Raw genomic sequence first — 15,346 nt, 5'->3', positions numbered from 1 at the left:
GTCTCTACTAAAAATACAAAAAATTAGCCGGGCGTGGTGGCGGGCGCAAAAAAAAAAAAAAAAAAAAAAAAAAAAAAAAAAAAAAAAAAAAAAACTCCAGCCTGGGCGACAGAGCGAGACTCCGTCTCAAAAAAAAAAAAAAAAGGGCAGCAGGCATTCAAGAAGCATTTGTTGAGTGTGAGAGTAAGTGACTGAGTTAACTAATGGGTGGACAGTTGTGGATGGCTTGCTGGGATTTCACTGGTATGAGACTGAATTCTCATGCATCTCCCCTCATTCTCTTTATTTGGGGCTGGTGGAGGGGAGGTGGTGGAAACCTTTCCTGCTCCCTGCAGGTGGGGGTAAGGTTGGGGCAGGCCGAAGGAGGTGCCAGCTCTGGAGCCAACTTGACCCGGCTGGAGTGAGCAATTCAATTGGAGGAACCACTAGAGAAGTGGAGTTTGAGGGTCTGTCTGGATTTGGGGTGGGCTGACCTGAGCCAGGGATCAGGAAGTGCTTGTGGCTCGTTAGTGTAGGGACTGTAGAGAGAAGAGCAAGATGCAGATCCTTCTGGTCACCCTGCCCTCTTACACTGCCTGGTTGGAGAGTGTTCCTCATGGTGTTTCTCTTGACATCGCCTCGTCAAGACAGCCTGGCTGCAGGAGGGAAGGCCTCCCTGCTGGGGCCGGGATGCCAGGACTCTTGCCTGACTCCTCCAGGGCAGACAGTGACATCTCACATGGACTCCAGAACTCTGCTGCAGTTTGCAAAATGGACAGACACATTTCTCTCTTGCCTTCCTCCTCACTCCCACCACGAAAGCCCATGAGATTAAAGAAGGCAAGCCTGGCACTCCTCAGCCATGGGAATGGGCAACTCTCCTTGCAGATTGCCCAGGACCCACACCCAGGGTCCCTGAGTGGCCTCCACGGGGGCTGGCACCCTGGGCGGAGCCGGGGCTCACCTGTCGGCGATCCTTGCTTCGACTGTGGGTCCCCCTGGGCTCCGCTGGGCTTGAAGGAGAGTGTCTTTGTTCCCTGCTGCTTCTCCAGCTCCCCTAAGGAATGGAGAGGCCCGTGTGCAAGAGAAACCTTAACCTCAACCACACAGAGGTGAGGGAGGAAATGAGGGGCCGGGGGAAGGGGAGGAAGAGGAGGAGAGGTCCCAGTACAGGCTGTGAAACACGGACCTCGGGTCTGGCCCCACCACCGGGCAGCAAGTTAAATACCCCCTCGGAGCCGCATCCTCATATCTGCTTGAACGTCAGAGAGGCACAGAAGAGGCTGATGTGAGGGAGGTGAACTGCCTGGGTTTGAATCCTGGTTCCGACACTCCCTGGCTGTGTGGCTTTAGGCAAGTTACCCAACCTCTCCATGCCTCACTCGAGAGGGCAGCCATGCCCACTTCACGGTGTCATTAAGAGGACGGCACGGGGAGATACACATAAAGCACTGAGGACAAGGCCTGGCTAGTGACCCGTACTCCGTAAGTATTAAGGTTCGTGCGAAAGTAATGGCAAAAACCGCAATTACTTTCGCACCAACCTGTATCAGTTTTGTTACATTGTGTGAAAAGCACTTGGCACAGCAGAGCCTGCTGACAGGGGTGACACCCCACCTCTCCACCTGGCGCCTGGGAGGACGGAGCCTGCCCGGCCGGCTGAGCCTCCACAAGGTGTTCAAAGCTCTCCCAAGAAGGAAAGTCCATACCGAGGGTGTGGAAGCTGCAAGGCTGCGGGGCCAGGACATCTGTCTAGGTACTCAACTTTAATTCCTCTCACTGGATTGGAAACTTCTTCCTTCTTGTTCTTCTCTCAGTGGAGCTACAGAACTGCCGGCTGCCATCCTTGGAGATTTGACATGATTATTAAATCACTCCTCCCGCTTCTATTTTCCAGGAGACATAACTCAAGTTTCTTTTATTAAAGCTACTCTCTGGGCTCCATTTTCAGTCTCTCTGGTTGTCTAGAAACCAGGGACACTGAACTGTAGGCCTCCAAACCAGAACAATTTGTCCTGATGGCCTAAATCACACCAGCCCATCGATCGATGCTGAATATTTCTACTGAACTGAGAGTTGTTTCTCTCCCCACAGAGGGGCTCTCTTGGCTTTGGAGAAATTAGCATCATAATTACAAGTGAGGGGTCCTGGGCCATTGGACGCAAACCTTGTTTTGTCACTGACTGTGAACCTGGACAACTTCCCTAAGTGCTTTTAGCCTGTTTCCTTATTTGTAAAATGAGGAACGTGATACCCACTGTGGAAAGCTGTTGTGAGAATTAGTCCTCAGTAAATGGTAGCTGATACTGTTTTCCATTTTCTTTTCTTTTTTGTAGAGACGAGGCCTTGCTGTGTTGCCCAGGCTGTTCTTGAGCTTCTGGGCTCGAGCGGCGTCCTCCCTCCCGAGCTTCCCAGAGTGTGAGGGTTACAGCTGTGAGCCTGTGAGCCACTGAGTTCCCAGAGCGTGACGGTTACAGGTGTGAGCCACTGAGTTCCCAGAGTGTGAGGGTTACAGGTGTGAGCCACTGAGTTCCCAGAGTGTGAGGGTTACAGCTGTGAGCCACTGAGTTCCCAGAGTGTGAGGGTTACAGCTGTGAGCCTGTGAGCCACTGAGTTCCCAGAGTGTGACGGTTACAGGTGTGAGCCACTGAGTTCCCAGAGTGTGAGGGTTACAGGTGTGAGCCACTGAGTTCCCAGAGTGCGAGGGTTACAGGCGTGAGCCACTGAGCTTCCCAGAGTGTGAGGGTTACAGCTGTGAGCCACTGAGTTCCCAGGATACTGTTTTCCATTTTCTTTTCTTTTTTGTAGAGACGAGGCCTTGCTGTGTTGCCCAGGCTGTTCTTGAGCTTCTGGGCTCGAGCGGCGTCCTCCCTCCTGAGCTTCCCAGAGTGTGAGGGTTACAGCTGTGAGCCTGTGAGCCACTGAGTTCCCAGAGTGTGACGGTTACAGGTGTGAGCCACTGAGTTCCCAGAGTGTGAGGGTTACAGGTGTGAGCCACTGAGTTCCCAGAGTGCGAGGGTTACAGGCGTGAGCCACTGAGCTTCCCAGAGTGTGAGGGTTACAGCTGTGAGCCACTGAGTTCCCAGAGTGCGAGGGTTACAGGCGTGAGCCACTGAGTTCCCAGAGTGTGAGGGTTACAGCTGTGAGCCATGGAGTTCCCAGAGTGTGAGGGTTACAGCTGTGAGCCACGGAGTTCCCAGAATGTGAGGGTTACAGCTGTGAGCCTGTGAGCCACTGAGTTCCCAGAGTGCGAGGGTTACAGGTGTGAGCCACTGAGCCCAGCTCATTTTCTTTCTTTTTTCCTGGCTTCCTTTCCTCCCTGTCTCCCTGGCCTGCCCTTCCTCTTCCCTCAGCTGTTCCTTCCCTTTCTCTCCGGTGAAGACTGAGGGCCAAGCATGAGCCTTTCTTCCTGTTCTTTTACCCTTGAGGCAGCAGGAGAGGATATTCACCTCCTGACATGACAGATTCTGACGCTATCTGCTCCTCTGTGACTTTGGGAACCGGGGTACATGCTGCTCCTGGGCTGATGGGGGAAGGTGCCTCTCCCAGCAATGCTGGTGCCACTTGGTGTGCTACGGCCCCCCAGGGCAGTGCGGAGCCATCTGGGACAGTTAGACAATGAGAGAAGTGAAGCCATTTCAAGGTGCTTCCTTGAAAATGCTCCAGAACAACAGCAGAGGCGGCCTCTCTGGGGATATCCAGTCCAGCCCTTGAAAAGAATCCGTTTGTTTCACCACCAAACTCAAATACGCCAACAGATTGAAGGGAGTTTCCACGCACCCCTCCCCACCAAGCAGCTACCTGAATTCTAGAGTCCAGTCTGATGGATCTCATTTCACCCTGATTTAGATTGTTTCCTTAGAAAAAATAAACAGAACCTCTTCTCTCACTCTCGAGTGGAAAGTATAGAATCAAACGTAAATGAAAATGACAGCTCCTCCGCTTCCAACATGCACGACCTGGACACACGGCTGAACTCCTCCCAGCCTCAGCTGTAGGGTGGGGTCAATGCACCTACCTTGCAGCGTCACTATGAGGATGCACAGAACAGAAATAGACTGCTTGGTGTGTAGTAGGAGCCTCGAACATGATGATTCAAAAGCACCAGCCTGTCACATTGATCCCCTGCTCAAAAACTCTCCCTGCCTTTCCTAGCGCCTAATGGGCAGATATTAATTTAGAAACACTTTCTAACTAGGTGGCCATAGAGGCAGGCCTAAGCCTATTTTCACTTCCTGTTTTAGTTTCTGAATCTGTTATTCAGTCTTCCCTTAAAGGCTGTCTGGAGCCTCTGTGCCCTTGCCGCTCTTCCCTTAACCCCAAAGCGGCCAGTAAACCACCTGGACATAGAAAGAGACCCACGTATTCTCTAAAATGCCTGAATGGAACAATCTAGAATCTAAGCATTCCTCAGAGGAACAGAGACTACTGTAAGATGCAGGATAGTAAGAAGGCAGCCTAGACTCTTCAAAATGACAATGTTTTAAAAAGAATAAAGTAGAAGGATGATTCAAGATTCAAAGAGAGTGAAGAAATGAGGCCAACCAGATGCAACGTACAGACTTGGGCCACAGCGGGGGAGGTAACAGCAGACGGTTTGGTGGGAAGGAAAGCACCAGAGCCCATGGGCCTGCCTGGCCAGCTCGCTTGGTCATCCTGGTAAAACAGCAGAGCTCTCTGTTCCAAGAGGCCCACGTGCAGCCCCACGTGCCTGCTGATCTGTGTACACACGTGTGTGCACTCTAGCAAGCCTCACTTTAATTGTGAAGAAACACGGGAACTGGTGCTCCCACCCGGGCTGTGGGAGTGTGGTGCGGTGGGGCCTGGAGATGGGAAGGGTCTGAAGTGGGGTCAGCTCCCTGGAGTCAGGCATGTCTGTCTCAAGCTGCCCCTGTCCCTTGCTGAATGGGAACCCCCACCAGCTGCCTCGGGGAACCCGCGTCCTTACACTCTATCCGGATCTGCTCCAGCTCCGTCACCTCAGCAATGGACTCCTTCAGGTCCTCCACAAACTTTTGCATCTCGTCCGAGCCCAGGGCACAGAAATGCAGCACCTGCTTCTTCTCAGAGCCCGAGAGCGGGGTCACCAGTGTGATGCCATGAGAGTAATCTGGAAAGCAGACCCCAGGCCCCCAGTGGGCTGTGAGCAGCAGCAGCCGAGGGCTGGAGCCAGCCAGACATGAGGAGGGCATGGGATCTCGTGCCTCCATCCACTCTGCTGTCTAGCCCCTCTCCCTCAACTCGCCCCAGCCATTTCATTCATTTGTTCCTTCTGAAAGACTTACACTGACTGTCAAATACTTACACTCGTTCTCAAAGAGGTGGAACTGCATGCCCAGGAGGCCAACTGACTTGCAGAAGGTGTACGTGGAGGAGCTCTTCTTCTTCGGGCAAAGTTTGAGGATCTGTTCAGGAGAGGGAAATAGGCATGGACTGATGAGCAGACGCTCATGGACACATGGATGCACAAACACCCGGGGGATGCATGATCACACAAGTAAACCCACGCAGTGATGAATGTGCACATACAGGTACAGATATACATATATGTACACACGCTATACCAAAATGTGCTTCTTCACTGCACAAAACCCTACAGTGGTTATTCCCTCTGTACTTAGAAGCCAAGCCATGGGGCCTGAGCTGGTCTGTAAAACCCACCTGATGTGGTCCTTGCCTTACTCTGGCCTTCTGCCCAGGCCACGGTGTCCTCCCTGCTGTAGCTTGAGAAGGGCAAGCTCAGTTCCACTGTGGGCCCCTCGCATACACTCTTCCCACTCCACAGCTCTCCCGGCAGCTTTTTGCACGGCTGCGTTACCCTCATTACTTAAGTCTCAAATGCTACCTCCTTAGAGATGCCTTCCTGGACCACCTCCTCTAAAAAACAAACCAAAACAAACCCAAACCTGGCCCTTAACTCCAGTCACTCTCCGTACTATCACCTGGTTTGTGGCCTTCATAGTGCCTTCCCCCAATCTGATATTATCTTGTTTGTCTGTTTCTTAATTATTTTCTATCTCCCTCCCCTACTACAATGAAAGCTCATTTTAGTAAAGTCATCTGGTTGCTTAATAAACAAATTTATATTCAGCACCTTCTGTGAGCTGAACCCTGGAGATACAGCAGAACTCAGGACAGAGCCCCTGCCCTTAAGGTGCTTATGGAATGTAGAGTGTCACAGCGTCCATCAGGTGATCAAACAATAAAGCATAACAGCAAAAAAACAAAACCAAGGTGCTAAGTGTTTTGAAGAAAATGAAATAGGGTAAGGAATCAAAAATGATTTGAGACTTGAATGAAAAGAAGGAGGCCAGGAAGGCAAGAGGAGGGTGCAAGGTCTGGAGGAGCTTTGCAAGAAGGAGCAGCAAGTACAAAGGCCTGGCCCACAGGAGGCAGGCGGCTCACAGGGCTGAGAAGAGGGCAGGGAGGCAGGTTAGGGGAGGGGGACACGGCCTAATGTGCACCCCAGAGAGATCATGCTGCTGCTCTCGGGGGGTGAACCCTAGAGGTGGGGAGAGCCGTGTGGAGGCTGATGTGGTTGACTGAATGTACCAGGTGCGCACTAAGACTGTAGTAGTGGAGGTGGTGAGAGGTCGTTCAGGCTTGTGATCACTTTAGAGGCAGTGCCAACGTGGCTCACGGATAGAGAGGGCCGGTGCGAGGGAGACACAAGCCCTGCTCCAGTCCTGCTCACCAGTTTTCCAGACCTACAATGATGCCTGGCACATGGTCAACACATTAAATATTTGTTGAATGGATACTTGTTTTTAAAGAGCAAAAAAAGTATCTGTGGGTACAGATGTGTGTATGTGTGCGTGCGAGCACACACACAGATACACCAGCCTCGCCTAGGCCCTGTTCCAGGCCCTGGGGTGTGAGGCACAGCCCTGTGCACTCCCTGCCCGGGACTTCCTGTAACGTGGAGAGGCCAGTGGTCTGGGATCTAGTTTGTTAACAGTTTGTGCAACCATGAGCAGATCATCTGACGTCTCGGTGTCATGACTTACGATGTAGGAATTAGCATGTCTGCCTGAGCCCCCTCACGCCCACGGTGTGAAAGCACCATGAAGGCAGATCCGTCCCACCGAACAGGCATTCTGTCTGAAACCTCTGGGCGTCCTTTCCTGCCCACTTCAGGGACCCTGCCCAGGCTGATCAGGGCGGCAGGCAGCCCCAGCCCAGCCCAGTCCCGGAGCGGGGGCCACTCACCACCAGCAGGTCATTGAACAGGAACACCTCCCTCTGATGCGCCGCCTGCTTCTGCAGCTTGTTCACATCCGTCACCTCAAAGAGCCGGCTGCAGCACACCAGGCGGCGGTGGGGCACCGACAGCACCTGCACGCGGGCGTGGCGCTCAGCAGGTGAGACCAGAGGCCTCCAGGCCTCCCCACCTACGCGCCCATTTTCCAGAAGAGGAGACGGGGGCCCAGGGAGAGGGGAGGGGCTCCGGTTCTGTGGAGGGAGGGGAGGGGAGGGGCCCCGGTTCTGTGGAGGGAGGGGAGGGGAGGGGCCCCGGTTCTGTGGAGGGAGGGGAGGGGCCCCGGTTCTGTGGTGGGGCCTGGACTTGACTCTCATCCTTCTCTCTCCTTGTCTGAGGCTCTTTCCCTCACATGCTCACCCCCTGTCCCAGGGCTCATCCCTGTCATGCTTCTTGGGGAGCACGGCCAGAGGAGAAGGGGTCCACTAAGCCACAGTAAATGAGGTGATAGAGGGCCAGGAATAGGAAATTGAGAAGAGCTTTCAGGCTGTTCCAGTCCAGCCACTGTCAACCTGCTTCCCTCCATAACCTTGACAGCATCCCTGTCCCAGGCTGCAGCCTGCAGATATGACACCTCCACCCCTTCTCTACTGCACAGATGCAAGTGTGCAAGAGTGACGGGATCACAGAGACACCTGGCATCTACTCCAGCGTGTAAGACAAACCAGTTGCTTGCAACCCGACAGATGCTAAGACCTCAGCAATAAAGGCTCTGAAAGCAGAAAAGGCTGTCCCTGCACAGACTGGGTGGACGGAACCCGGTGCAGAGCCTCAGAAGAGGTCTCCAAACTCTCCCACACCGTCCCCTGAGGCAACAATATGAGGGGGAGGAACTGGAACCCCCATGACATCCTTTATAGTATAAAGTGTAGTAGCCTACAGAGGAGGCCCACTTTAAAAATCATGGCAGGCTTGGAACATGCTGCCTGGGACACAGGTCACTACCAATAGGGCAAATCTACGGCGATGCCACAGCCTAGAGCCTACTGAGCCCATTTCCTGCCTTCTACTCATCAGGACCATCCAGGAATGCCTGGTAGTCATGCTGTCCTAGGAGAGGCATACTAAATCTCATCTGGCCACCCAGATGCTTCCACCCTAGAGCACTGGGCAGTCCTTCTTGACATCTCATCTCCGTCTCTCCTGCTGCAGTATCTGGTGGCAAGAGGCAATGAGGAAATCAGGCCAGAAAAAAAAAAAGAGATGCAGTGTCCGGCACACAGTAGGTACTCCAGAACTATCACGTGAATGAACACGAAAAAAGAGTTTTGGAAAGGTAAGGAGGAGAATGGGAGGAGATGCCAGGAAGAAAGAAAGGAAAGGAGACGGGAGATAGGCGGCTTGTGGACACTCACTGTCTTCATGCCCACAATGGACTTCTCCACCTTGGTGACGTACGTGACGTGGTCCTCATTGGACTTGAGCTCCTTCTGCTGTATCCTCTCATAGATGCCTACCACCAGCTCCCTGGGGATGTCAGCGCCATCGTCCACACCTAACAACGTGGAGTGGGCAGGGGCGGTGGTGGGGTTGGGAGGGAGGGTGTCAGAGCCCTGGAGCCAGACAGAAGAGACCCCCATCCAGCCTGGAGCTCCCCGGGGTGGCCTTGCTTTTGCCATGCCTTCAATGGCTGGTGCCTCATACCCATTCAATTAAGAACAAGTTCCTTAGCCAGGCATCAAAACTAATGATATGATATGGCCCCAACACACATTTCCTGCCTCACCTCCTGATGTTCCTCAACCAGAGTCTTCGCGCCCACCTCCCAGGCCTCTTTCCTGGTGGCAAATACAGCCTCCATGTTCCTGCTAACCCTCTGTGCCTCTGCAGTTCTGTCGTCTTCCTTGTGTTTGTCTCACCCCCCAGCTCTGCCCCACCGCTCCAGCGCTCATAAGGAGGTTCTGTTTCATTCTCTTTTGGATCTTCCTCCCCCTGGGCTCTCCTCTCCCCTCTAGTAGGGAGCATGGCGTTGAGGGCTTAGTCTTTGAAGAGATTCCTCCCTCACTGGGAGCAGTGGGGGAGCAGACAGACCCCTGGCAATGCAGGCGAGGACACCCCTGTCCCACCTCCTGCTTCATAGTAATGATAAACCTCGGGCAACAAAAAAACACTGGCAGGAAATATGCCAACAAGAAAACACATTTCTTTTGGAGAAACAGGCGATTAAAATATCTTCTTTCTACTATTTCCAAATCTTTCTTTAATGACTATACGCTTCTTTTATAAGAAGGAAAAATTAAAAATAAAACAACTTTGGCAAGCATCTCTCAAAGGAGTGTTCCCAGCTACTGAAAGGACACCATGCCTTCCACGCACAGCTCCCTGCCTGTTCTGGCTTTTTCCACATCTGAACTTGGTTTTAAAGTCAGGCAAATGAGCCATGCAGCAGCCCAGGAGGCTGAAAGAAATCAGGCTGCGGGTAAGAAAAAGCAAGGAGAAAGGCTGAGTATATGGATGCCCCCACTTCAAGGTGGCAGGCTGCCTGCCTCCTCTGCTTCTGAATACTCGGGAGAAAGGAATCTTTTAGAAAAGCATAAACCCACAAAGACAGAGAACAGGAGCAAAGGCACAGGCACCCCAGGACCTGGCAAGTGGATAAATACATGGATGGATTTAGCAAACCTGAGAAAGCTGAAACCTAGACCAGGAGAGAGGCTAGAAGCCACTCGAACACCACACAGCCACCAAAGGGCTTAGAGCTGGTGGTAACAGCAGCCCCTAAAAGCGAAGGTGAAGGTGGGCTGGAAATAGGAAAACAGGTTGAAAATGGGTTAGAAAGCTGCTGGGCTTCCCTGTCCCCTCCTCACTCCCGCAGAAGACTGGGGGTCCATTCTCTGGAACTCTGAGATGAGGGGCCCCACACCCAGCCAAGGGTGAGACTCTGCTGAAAACTGGGGGTGAAGTTGATACCTATATATTAACCCTCAACCCCACTTCCCACTTAAAGACCTCAGAGCTCTGGCAGCCAGAATCATACATTCTGGGCAACAGATTGGACATTTATCTTCTGGGTATCAGGCAAAACAAGAAAAAAATATCTCCAGATACTGCAGTGGGGGTCTCCCAGTGAAATGGCTGAACTAAATCACCCTACAAGAAAGCCCAGCAGCCAGCAGCTTCCACCTGTGTTCACAGAGTCATTCATCAGCTTTCTGGTGGCTCACTCTTAAATATGAATGAACAACCAGATTTCATCAACTGTATTTGGAAAGTCTATACCAGGAAAGAGAAAGAAATATGGGAAAAAACAGAAGAAAGGACTCCAGAAGAAATAGAGGCGGCCAGGCGCGGTGGCTCACGCTTGTAATCTCAGCACTTTGGGAGGCCGAGGATCACGAGGTCAGGAGATCGAGACCACGGTGAAACCCCGACTCTACTAAAAGTACAAAAAAATTAGCCGGGCGTGGTGGCGGGCGCCTGTAGTCCCAGCTACTCGGAGAGGCTGAGGCAGGAGAATGGCGTGAACCCAGGAGGCGGAGCTTGCAGTGAGCCGAGATCGCGCCACTGCACTCCAGCCTGGGCGAAGGAGCGAGACTCCGTCTCAAAAAAAAAAAAAAAAGAAATAGAGGCAAGCAGGGAGAAAAACAAACAAACCAATATTAATATCTTCGCCGAGATGAGAGAAGATACTGCATCTACAAAGCAAGAATAAAATGCTATAAAAGAGGAACATCGAGAGGACAAAAGAGAGCTATTGAGAATGAAAAATATGACAGCATGAATGAAAAACTTGGTAGGAGACACGAAAGACGGCACTGAGGGACATTTTCCAGAAAGTCAAGGCAGTAAACAAAGATGGCAGGTAGAAAACTATAAAAGTCACGAGGATCAGACTAGGAGATCCACCAACAGAATAGCAGGAGTTCAAGAAAGAGAGTCCAGAGAAACTGGAGGGCAGAAATGATCAAATACAACATTTAAGAAAACTTCCCATGACCAGAGGACATGAGGTTCTAGATGGAAAGAACCAGTCCGGCGCTGGGCATGGTGGATGGAAGAAGAACTGTAGCAACGCACATCACTGTGAACATCCAGAACACGAAGGGCAGACAGAAGAACCTGCAAGCTTTCAGAGAGAGAGAAAGAGTAACAGACAAAAGGCCAGCAGCTGGGATGGCAGAGCAGCACTGGCAGCTAAAGGACAATGCAGCAATGCCTTTGAAATCCCGATTGGCGTGTTTTGAGGCTGGAATTCTATCCCCAGCCAAACTCCCAACCAAGGGCAAAGACAGAAAAAGATACATTCAGAAATGCAAGTTCTCAAAAATGGCCTTTTCTCTGGAAGTAAACGAAAAATGAGGAAGCTGTGACATGCAGGAAGCAGCAATCTATCATGAGAGCAAGGGAAGGAGGGCCCAGGATGCTGGCTGTGCCCTGGCCCGGCCACTGTCCAGACTGGAGCAGGACCAGAGGCTCCCGGAAGATGACGCTCCTGCACCACCTTCCGGGTCTGGGTGTATGGAGAGGAGCTTGACACGTAGGGTGGGAAGTTAGGGATGAATCAGGGGAGGTCCTCAGAGAGTTAAGCAAATGGAAAGAGAAGCATTAACTCCAAGGAAAGTATAGATAGAAGGGAGCTGCAATCATTCTGCACTTGCAGACTCAGCTTTGGAGTGTGTGCAGAGCCTTAATAACATGAGCACTGACGTGAGTGGGATGGGTCGGGGAAGGTGGATGAAAGAGGGCTAAATCCTTACATTCTATAATGGGGAATTAATAGATAATGCTTAAAATAAAAATAATTAACAAGGGCCAGGCATGGTGGCTCATGCCTGTAATCCCAGCACTTTGGGAGGATGAGGCAGGCGGATCGTCTGAGGTTGGGAGTTCAAAACCAGCCTGTTCAACATGGTGAAACCTCATCTGTTCTAAAAATATAAAAATTAGCTGGGTGTGGTGGTGCACGCCTGTAATCCCAGCTACTTGGGAGGCTGAGCCATAAGAATTGCTTGAACCTGGGAGGTGGAGGTTGCAGTGAGCTGAGATTGCACCACTGCACTCCAGCCCGGGCGACAGAAGTAATAATTAACAAGGAGCAGTGTATAAAAGAGACCAGATACCAAAGTATAAATACTGTATGGCCCTATTTAGATGAAGTTCAAGGACTGGCGGGACTCGTCAATGGTGATAAAAGGCAGACTAGTTGTTACTCTTGGGCAAAGGTATTGACTGGGACGGGACAGGAGAGAACATTCTGGGCAGGTGAAAATGATCCAGATCAGGATCTGGGTGTGATGACACAGTGCACATGACCGTACACATTCATCAAACTTCAGGCTTACACACTCACAGTCTGGGCTTTATGCCAGTTAAAAAAAGGGATAGAAAAAAACAAAGAAGCAGAAGCCTGTGGTTTATTGATACAGAAGAAAGGCAAATAGCTAAAAAAAAGTCACAAGTTGTTGCCTCTGGAGAAGGTGAGTGGTGAGAGGGGCAGGGACTCATTTTTTTCAGTGATAAGCCTTGTAGGATTATTTGACTTTATTAAATTATGTGGATGTATAACTTTGATTCTTTTAAAGGGTAAAAAAAAAAAAAAAGTTGAGCACACATCACACTCTGCCAGTCCTGGTTTGCTCCTGCCAGGCAGTGCACTGCATTGATGAGAGAAAGACTTGCCGGCTGGTGCCATACAGTTATCTGCTGACTTGAATGGACCTAGGACCTGAAGGCCCTGCTCCTGGCTCCTTCCTCGTAAGTTGTGGAGGGGAAGGGCTGGCACCACTTGAGCCACCAGCTCTGGTGTCAGGGGCCTAGAGGCCAACCATGTTCCACGGAGGGCAAGAGGCACTGCCCAAGGGCGCTTGCTGTTTGGTAGAGCGGTGCGGTGGCAGGCTGCATGCCGGAAACTCCCCAGCCACCTGGCTCACAAGGAATGTTCCCAGCTTGCTATGGGTGACCAGGCCCAGAGAGCAGGTGACGATCTGTGATAGCGGCTCAGACTCATATAGAATGCACGCTGCACAGAACGGGGCCTGAGCCATGGCCTTGCCCCTCCTGCCCCGGCGCCCACGTCCTCACCTCGAAGGTTTCGGATGAAGTCCTCCAGCATCATCTTCCGGTCAGGCTTGATGTTGGGGCTGTACATGTCGGTGTTGAGGAGGATGATGGCGAAGGCGAGGATGAAGATGGTGTCGGGGTTGTGGAACTGCTGCACCACTTCGGGGTTGCACATGCAGTAGCGCTGGCTGTGGGGGGTCAGAGGCAGAGTGGACGCTGAGCCCCGGCCCACCCTCCCCCGGGCCCAACAAAGGAGGGGGGTGTCCAGGGGGTATCCCAGCTCTCCGAAGTCTTCAGGTCCAGGGAGACCAGTGTCTGTCCCATACTCTGGTCTTCTTCCCCACACCCCGAAATGCCCCACATTTCCAGCCTGGGGAGCTCAAGGGATCGGTCCCTTTTCTTCCCTTCACTCCTTTCTCCCCAGCCCATCCTCCTGCCCACACCAGAAGGGGTGTTTCTGGCCCAATGTCCAACCCTCCTGATAGCATCTCCTGTCTCCCAGGCTCACAGCAGCCCGGCTTCCCCACCCTGGGGTCTGCTGGGGAGTGGAGCTGGGAAGTGGCCTTACCTGAAGGCCTCGATGAGCCGCTCCACCTTCTGGGCCTCCCCCTGGACACGGATGTGTGCCTGGAACTTGCGCAGGGCCTCGTCCAGCTCCATGCTGGAGAAGTCCATCTCGTCCACCACGCAGCTGAGGGCAGGCAGGGAGGGTGTGAGGTCAGACGGCCCCCTAAGCACCCTCCAACACCCATTCCCGCTGGCCTCCGTTCCCAGCCAGGACAGGTGCAGGGCCCCTCAGGCTACTCACCCCCGGGGGTCTCCCTTTAATGCCCCAAGAGGACCGTCTCCTCTCACCTGCCACAGTAGCCCTTTCGGAGCAAACCCTGAGGCCAGGAGAGGCTTTGGTGGCCCAGGACACAGGGGTGGAGGGAGGCTGAACTCGGATCTTCCGACTCCAAATCCCAATTCCTTCCTTCTTAACCTCAGAGTATCCCAAGCAAAGCTTTCAACATAAATAATACAGTAAACACATAGATTCTTCTGTTCTTTCAGAGAACTGCTAGGAGCCTGTGTTTCTTGCAGGTTTAAATTTCACTTTCTCATTTAGGTCTTGAGGGGGCTGAGTCCTACCTTGGATCCCTTCTGCTGCAGGCTGAATAGTTGGAGCAGAGCCCCTCAAGCCCCTGGGGCTTTCTGCAGCCCCGCTCCCCGCAGCTGCCCCAGCCCTCAGGGGAGGCTGTGGTGGGAGCTTAACGTGAGGGGACAGCGTGACACGCAGGGCCAGATTCTGGTCCGGGCCCTCCTGCGAACTTGGTGTGACTCTGGCTCGCCCACTCACTCCTGGGGCCTCTGTGTGACCTTCTGAAAAGGGAGGAGGCTGGAGTCCCTGCTCCCCAAGGGCCTTGCTACCTCTGAAATGCTGCCTCCCACCCTGGGGGGTTTGCCTGTGAATATCCCGAGCTTCAGTGTGTGTGTGTGTGTGTGTGTGTGTGTGTGTGGTCACATGCCAGTTCCCCCAGCTAAGCAGGCGCCTTCCTCTGGTCTAGCCCGATCCAGGGCACTCTGCACTGCAGGGTCTGAGGCCGAACCCTCCCAGTCCCCTCACCCTGCCTCACCCTCCTTTGGGGTGCCCTGTCCCCACGGCCATGTGCAGCAAGGCAGGAGTCCAGGCCTGGCAAAGCAGGGGACACAATGTCCCCTGGGCGTTGCTCTCCCTTTGGGAGACGCAGACCAAGCGCGTTAGATTGGGCTCTTGGAGCTGACGTTTGCCCACTCTACACCCACTCACCCCAGTCTCCTCCCACCGGCTCTGGCACAGCCCCTGCACACTGCCCCTGACACTGCCCACTGCTGGCAAGCAGTCCCACTCTGCTCCGATGGTCCCCTGGCCTGCCTGCCCAGCACATCAAGGGCACAGAAAACGCCTGCTGAGTGGCCCTGTGATGGTGACATGAGCTCTGAGGACCCACTTCCTCCATGACCTCAGCTTCCATTCTGTGCCCACTGCCTAGAAGACTTGGAGACCCCCAACTCTGCCGTCAGTTTTTAGGAGAAAACAAGGGGAGACACCACAGTGGAGGTGGTCAGGGCCTGGTGGTCCGTGGACTC

At 52.9% G+C, this 15,346-nt stretch overlaps 1 protein-coding gene across 6 annotated transcripts in view; it reads right to left on the bottom strand.

The window, feature by feature from the left end:
- Window positions 1-15,346, bottom strand: part of IQSEC3 (IQ motif and Sec7 domain ArfGEF 3) — a 114,042-nt gene that overhangs the window by 9,291 nt on the left and 89,405 nt on the right. For 5 of the 6 annotated variants that reach the window (XM_032159219.2, XM_058442819.1, XM_032159221.2 and 2 more), the window contains 7 exons: window positions 13,806-13,928; window positions 13,259-13,425; window positions 8,593-8,732; window positions 7,189-7,314; window positions 5,285-5,384; window positions 4,928-5,089; window positions 944-1,036 (listed from right to left, as the gene is read on the bottom strand). In XM_032159219.2, the coding sequence (XP_032015110.1) occupies window positions 944-1,036; window positions 4,928-5,089; window positions 5,285-5,384; window positions 7,189-7,314; window positions 8,593-8,732; window positions 13,259-13,425; window positions 13,806-13,928 (911 nt within the window). The remainder of the gene's footprint in view (window positions 1-943; window positions 1,037-4,927; window positions 5,090-5,284; window positions 5,385-7,188; window positions 7,315-8,592; window positions 8,733-13,258; window positions 13,426-13,805; window positions 13,929-15,346) is intronic. The other variant, XM_058442818.1, reaches the window with a different exon arrangement.

The sequence above is a fragment of the Hylobates moloch genome, unplaced genomic scaffold, assembly GCF_009828535.3.
Source record: "Hylobates moloch isolate HMO894 unplaced genomic scaffold, HMol_V3 SCAFFOLD_8, whole genome shotgun sequence".
Classification (NCBI taxonomy): domain Eukaryota; kingdom Metazoa; phylum Chordata; class Mammalia; order Primates; family Hylobatidae; genus Hylobates; species Hylobates moloch.
This window is presented reverse-complemented; position numbering and strand designations above follow the sequence as displayed.